Source organism: Acyrthosiphon pisum, unplaced genomic scaffold (genome assembly GCF_005508785.2).
Source record: "Acyrthosiphon pisum isolate AL4f unplaced genomic scaffold, pea_aphid_22Mar2018_4r6ur Scaffold_20960;HRSCAF=22641, whole genome shotgun sequence".
Classification (NCBI taxonomy): domain Eukaryota; kingdom Metazoa; phylum Arthropoda; class Insecta; order Hemiptera; family Aphididae; genus Acyrthosiphon; species Acyrthosiphon pisum.
Window position 1 is genome coordinate 888,964 of NW_021770374.1, and position 6,635 is coordinate 895,598.

The 6,635-nt window shown below is 32.5% G+C and overlaps 1 protein-coding gene across 1 annotated transcript; it reads left to right on the forward strand.

Moving 5' to 3' along the window:
• Positions 1-3,455: 3,455 nt before the first annotated feature.
• Positions 3,456-4,490, forward strand: LOC103310519 (52 kDa repressor of the inhibitor of the protein kinase-like). The gene has a single exon (XM_008189048.1). The coding sequence runs from the start codon at positions 3,456-3,458 to the stop codon at positions 4,488-4,490; it is 1,035 nt and encodes a 344-aa protein (XP_008187270.1).
• The last annotated feature ends 2,145 nt before the right edge of the window (positions 4,491-6,635 follow it).

Consider the following 6,635-nt stretch of genomic DNA (forward strand, 5'->3'; position numbering starts at 1 on the left):
GATTAAAGTTAAGAAGATATGTTTTGAACTATATGTTCCAACATCGCGGTGACTGCTTTAGACCATATACACTGCGTTGAAGTCTGCACACCATTTCAGTACCATCGTTAAACTCTTCTGATTGTCTCATGTAAATTTCCTCGTCCAAATCTCCATATAAAAAGGCTGTTTGAACGTCAAATTGTCGAAGTTGTAATTGTTCTGCTGCTGAACTTTACTACAGGCCTAAAAGTTTCATTAAAATCAATGCCGAATGTTTGACTATACCCTTTTGCTACTAGCCTAGCCTTGTATCGATCAACATGTCCCTGAACATTGTATTTTGTTTTATATACCCAACCACAATTTACAATAGTTCTCTCCTTAGGTAACTTTACGAGAGACCATGTTCCGTTTTGTTTAAGAGATTCCATTTCATTGTTCATGGCTTCTATCCATTTTTCTGAATTTTGTGACTCCACAGCTTCCTTGATATTTAGTGGATCGGATTCTACTATGAAAAAGGTTGAATTATCATAACGTAATGGTTTCTTAATATTACTTCTGTCTCGCAAGTTGTACACGTTGACATTTGACCCATTTCCTTGTTCATGTTCTTTATTTCGATTGTCATCTACACTTATTGGTGTCAATTTCCATGACTTCATATCCTTCTGGTTTATTGCTGTATTCTAATGAACCGTCTTTGTGTAAGCTAAAAATATCAATGTTATTTCTATCATTTAAATTATTAGAACATTCTACAAATTTGTCATTTACAACGCTTTCATCCTAGAAAATTACATCTCTACTAAATTACATCTCTCACACCTTGTTATTTTCTTTATACCAAATACGATACCCTTTTGAAGTTTCTGAATATCCCACTAAGTATCCTTTTCGGCTTTTTGCATCCCACTTAATCTTTCGTCATTGTTTTAGAACTAAACTGTATGCATTTATTCCAAATTCTATGAACTTTTCTATTTTAGGAAGTTTATCAAACCATAACTCGTATGAAGTTTTACATACTCTTCTTGAATTACCAGTATAGTTTAATGGGAACACTACTGTATTGACTGCTTCTGCCCACAGTGATTTTGGGAAATTTTTGGCATATATCATTGTTCTGGCTGCCTCACAAATAGTTCTCATTGAACGTTCAGCTCTTCCATTTTGTTCAGAAGTAAAGGTACACTTGTATCATGCTTTATACCAAGATGGTTTAGAATTGATTGAACTTCGGAATTCTTATACTCTAATCCACAGTCACTTCTAATAGTTTTAATAACATTTTTTGTTTGAGTTTTAATCATACTCAGAAAACAATTAAGTTTTTCTTTAACCCCAGATTTATGTTTCATAAAATAGACACAAGTATATTTTTATTTTATTTTTTTATTTTATTTATTTGAAATACACGCCCGAGGGCATTAATACAGAATTATTAAATATTTACAAGTTTGATAAAAAAAAATATGCATAAATGGCTTTTGTTGTAAAGCATACAAATAAGGCTACGTATGATTTATATATATGTTTTGATCTGCGAGAACCGAAACGCACTTGAAAAGGACCAGCATAATCGACTCCACAAACATGGAATATTGATGATGGATTAACTCGACTAATTGGAAGGGATCCCATTAGCTGTTTAGACGCTTGTACCTTCTATCTATAGCATGGGTTACATTTAAAAATTATCATTTGAATAACACTGCGTAAGCCTGGAATCCAGAATACTCTTTGCAAACTAGCTACTATTTTCTGTGGTCCGGTATGGATTAACCTTCGATGTTCCTTGTCCGCAATTAATTCGACCAAATATGTGGTAGAAGGCAGAATAATGGAATGACGTGCCTCATATGACTCGTTAGCCGGCCTCCAACCCTTAATATATCATTGTCGTCGATGAATGGAACTAATGATTGTAATTTGCTGTCATTTTAACTGTTTCCAATGATTTTTTCCACATCAATGCTTATGTCCCTATGAGTATTAAATAAAGCTAAGCCAGTTAATCTTTCCTCACTCATGCGTGACCTCATCCATGTTTTTAATATAATAAACAAACCAATAAACAAAATACTAAAAGCAGGAAAGCTAATATGGTTATCAGTTTGGCAGGAATGTTTTAGGAAGTAAAATTGCTAAAATATACACCAACAATTTTTAAATATACATTAATTTAAAAAATATGCTTTAAATTATAAATGAGGCAAATTAAACAAAAATATTTTATAATAAGCTCAAATATTAAGAGGACACCCGCATGTAGTGTCTCTGTCTTACAAAATGTAATGATCGAAGTCTAAACTGTTTTGCGCGGAACCATGGCGCGTCCCTGATGGTTGGTCGGGGGTGATGAGGGCGATCACCTCCCATACGTCGGGCGATGTTCTATTTTTGTTTTACAAAATACCCATAATTCTTAGGTACATTTTTTTAAAATAACAATTTTTTTTTTTAACTATTTTATTGTCTACACTGATTGACTGATTATACAGACCGTAGTATAAAACACGATTAACTATCTTTAATCGTGGTATAAAACATAGTATTATTATGTTATCATAATATCATACGTTCATGGGACAATCTGTTATCTAATATTTACATTATGTGCATCACTATAATAATGAGTACAGACGTAGGTATGGTAGTATGTTATTGTTCATTAATTTCTGTGTAGATACATTAGTGTTTATTTTGTTTTTTAGAAGTGTTGAGTTTTGAATTTAAGAGCAATAAGAGAATATAGATGAATAATAATAATAAAAGGAGCAGATCAGATTAAGGCAGCCTTGTTTCATGGTTGAAGAAACATAAAAAACAAATGACACCAGTATTACCAGTTGTAATACTTTACACGTGTTCCTGATCCCGAAGTGATTCATAGTGAAAACCCTCTGTGGAAACAGTGAAGGTGAAGTCCTTGGTCATTCACCAAGTCTGCCAGCTGAAAATACACCATCAAGACCAATAGAATATAAGGATTTAAGTACAGATTTTGGTGATTATTTAGATGGAAAAATTATAAGTGATTATAACAAAGTTAGACCTTTGGAATTATCTAATATTCCTGGAAAGATTTTATTTACCCATATAGTGTACATAATAAAAAAGGTAAGGACGAAAAAAGATTCCTCAATAAAGCTCATTTTGAGAAGTTTAATTGACTTGTTTATTCCAAAAAAGCAGGTGGTGTTTTTTGTAAATTCTGTATTTTATTTGCCAATAAAGGTGGTAAAGACAAAAATATAGATTTAAAAAGTCTTGTGACTGTACCATTAACAAAATTTGGAAAAATACTAGGTAAAGACTGTATTCTCTCCAAACACAACCAACATAATATATACCATTTAAATGCAGTTTCCACAAGCAATGACTTTTTAATTTGTTATAAAAATCCAGAAAAATAAATTATTAATTTAGTAAATACTAGTAGAATAAAACAAGTAACCGAAAATCGTTTGATGTTAAAACCAATAATTGAAACAGTTGTTCTCTTTGGTCGTCAAAACATACCACTTAGAGGACATTGTGATCAAGGTGACTTCCTATCTTTTACAAATCATCATAATTCATCAGTAGTTAACGAAGGCAATTTTCGAGAACTCCTTAGGCTTAGAATTTCTGCTGGTGATAAGATTTTGGAGAACCATTTACAAACTACCACTTCTAAGGCAACTTATATATCTCATACTACTCAAGAAGACATTATTAGTTGCTGCAAAGATGAAATTATAATTAATATTTTGGAGAATGTAAAAGTAAGCAAATATTATAGTATAATATTTGATGAAACTACTGATGTTTCTCATACATCTCAAATGAGTTTGATTTTAAGAAACGTTTACTCAGAAAATAAAGTTTATGAACGTTTTATTTCCTTCATAGATTGCCATAGTCATGTTTATGGAAAAACAAATGTAAATGTTGGCTTAGAAAATATTGAAGATGAACCTGGGCATAATATATTGGAGCCAAAACTATCAGAAGAGTTATTAGGTAATATTGTTATTGATAAATTAAAAGAAATTACATTAGACCTAGATAATTTCATTGGTATTGGAACTGATGGATGTTTAATGATGACATCTATAATGCAAGTTGCAGTACAGAAAATTCAAAAAAGTTGTAAAAATGCTCTCCATAGCTCATGGTCCAACCATGCATTGAATTTATTAATATCCAAATCATCCAACGTGCAACTTGTTAGAAATATTATGGGCATTATCCAAGAAGTTTTGTCGTTTTTTAATCAATCGTCAAAAAGAAGTTTTGTGTTAAAAAAATCTCTAAAAGGCTGTAAAAGATCATTAACATCATTGTGCGATACCAGATGGGTGGAACGCCACGACTCAATTTTTGAATTTCAATCTAACTTTAAGAATATTATTCTATGTCTTGAAAGCATTTCTGAATGGGACGAACAGATATCATCTTCTAAAGCTAAATGTTTACTCAATGTTATTTGTAATTGTGAGTTTGTTATTACTAGCATCTAGTAAATTGTTACAAAAGGATGAATTCGACATAGCTGATGCATATAATTGTACCTATAGATGACATTATAAAAACAATACAAAACAAACGTACTAACTGTGAAAATATATTTCATAGTATTTTTGAAGAGAGTAAGACTGTCATGGCAGATCTTGATATAGATATAAAATTACCAAGAATAATTAAACGCCAAACACAAAGAGCAAACACACCTGCAACTTGTCCTGAAGAGTATTATAGACGTGTACTGTTTATTCCTATTCTTGAAAATGTCATAGAAAATTTAAAAGCAAGGTTCTTGAATGATAAAAATAAATTATTTTTATAATTATGCAACTGGTTCCAATTAAAGCCATAAAGGTGCCTCCAGATCTTGCAAATACTTTGATTGACACTTCAGTAAAGCACTTTTCATTTATAGACTTCAATATATATTCTCTCAAGGGTGAAATAGAATTGTAGAGAACTAAGTGGGAACAAACAATTTGCAAAGGTATAATATAATAATAAATCAATAAATCAAAAATATTGAAATGAAATGTTTAATTAAATTAAATTAATTTTATTTTAGGGTTACAAGTTCCAAACAATGTATTTAATGCCATTGAAAATTGTCCTGATATTATTTTTCCTTGTATTTAAAAAAATCTTTTTATATTATGCACTCTTCCAGTTAGTGTAGCAACTGCACTCCCCCCAATAAACAAGGTTTGGAGACGCCCCTGGATAGAACCACTCAGGCTGTAGTGATAGTAAAGACTCCAAATTGATTTATTATACAATATAGTTCAGAACAGTATATAATTATAATCAATATCATTGATTTTTTTTTTTGATATGAATTATACTAAAAAAGTTCTTATTATTTCAAAATCCATAATTTTTTGTTTTTTCAAACTTCAATAACTTTTTCTGTAATTCCGATATCGAAAAAATATATTTCACAGCTAAAGTTCTCTTTTTTATGTGGTGACAATATCTCAGTTCTTTCCCGCGTTAAAACAGTTTTTGCCATGTTTTACATTTGTATGACACATTTATTCACATTCTGGTGTGTCCAATTTTTAGGCGATTTATAGTTGTTTCGTCTTTTCGATTTAGGTTAGGGTTTTCCCATCTGAATATTGTTTTTTATTTTTATTTTTTATTAATTATACGGGATAAACCCTTTGAACATATTATATACACATTATATATTTACACATTAATTGTACAAATTATGATAAATAATAAATAAATAGCTATACAGTAAATTATTTGAAAAAAAGAAATGAAGGGAAATTGGCATTTGACATCATGCGTGTAATAAGCTCATTTTTAAGGTAATTAGTGGAGGCGAATGGAACATAAAAAGGAGCAACAGATCGGGAATGACGTTAAGGAACTCTAAAACAAATTAAGGAGAGCAAATAGGGAGAGTCAATATCACCTTGTAATAAACTATTCAGGAACTTAATGCCCGAGATCCGTCTACGCTCAGCCAGCGAAACCAGCCCTAGTTGAGAAGCAACTTGATACGGTACAAAAACACACAATCCTTAAAAAAGCCGTTCTCATGGCCAACAGATAATACTCGTATGGCAAGCCAAAACAACTCAATGTCTTGTATATAACTCACACGAACAATCATATTATATACGAGTATTCTACGCAACATTTCTGAGTGAAAACGACATCTAGGATACATGGCGACCTGTAAGTCGATGTCATTTTCACTTGCCAAACACCGATACGCCCACCAATCACAACAACGCTAGGGTCGGTCGATGCGTATATATACGGGTGCATTCGACCGATCGTGACTATCATCGTATATCAGTTGTCACATCAAGTTGTCCCATCGAGTTGTCACATCTAGCTACGCTCAACAGCAGCCGATGAACACCACCTACTCCAACGAAGTGAACTTCAAGTCAGCAGCTAGCACTTCGAGCTCAACAGTCATTCAGACTTCACTCTCCACTCGTAAGTTCTCTTCTCTACTCCCCCCTGACCACGAGGCAAGTACACCTGAGGGGTGTACGCAGCCGGGTCGCGTCCAATCGCACTCCACAACTAATTCGCATCCCGCATCGCCATGACCCGCGGACGCAACACAGTCAAACGCAAGTCCACTCCGCCTCTTGCCGCTTTTAAGAAAGGTCGCA

Excerpts from the sequence above, each read along its gene's own strand:
- LOC103310519 (XM_008189048.1), top strand. The coding sequence starts at position 3,456 with ATGTTAAAACCAATAATTGAAACAGTTGTTCTCTTTGGTCGTCAAAAC.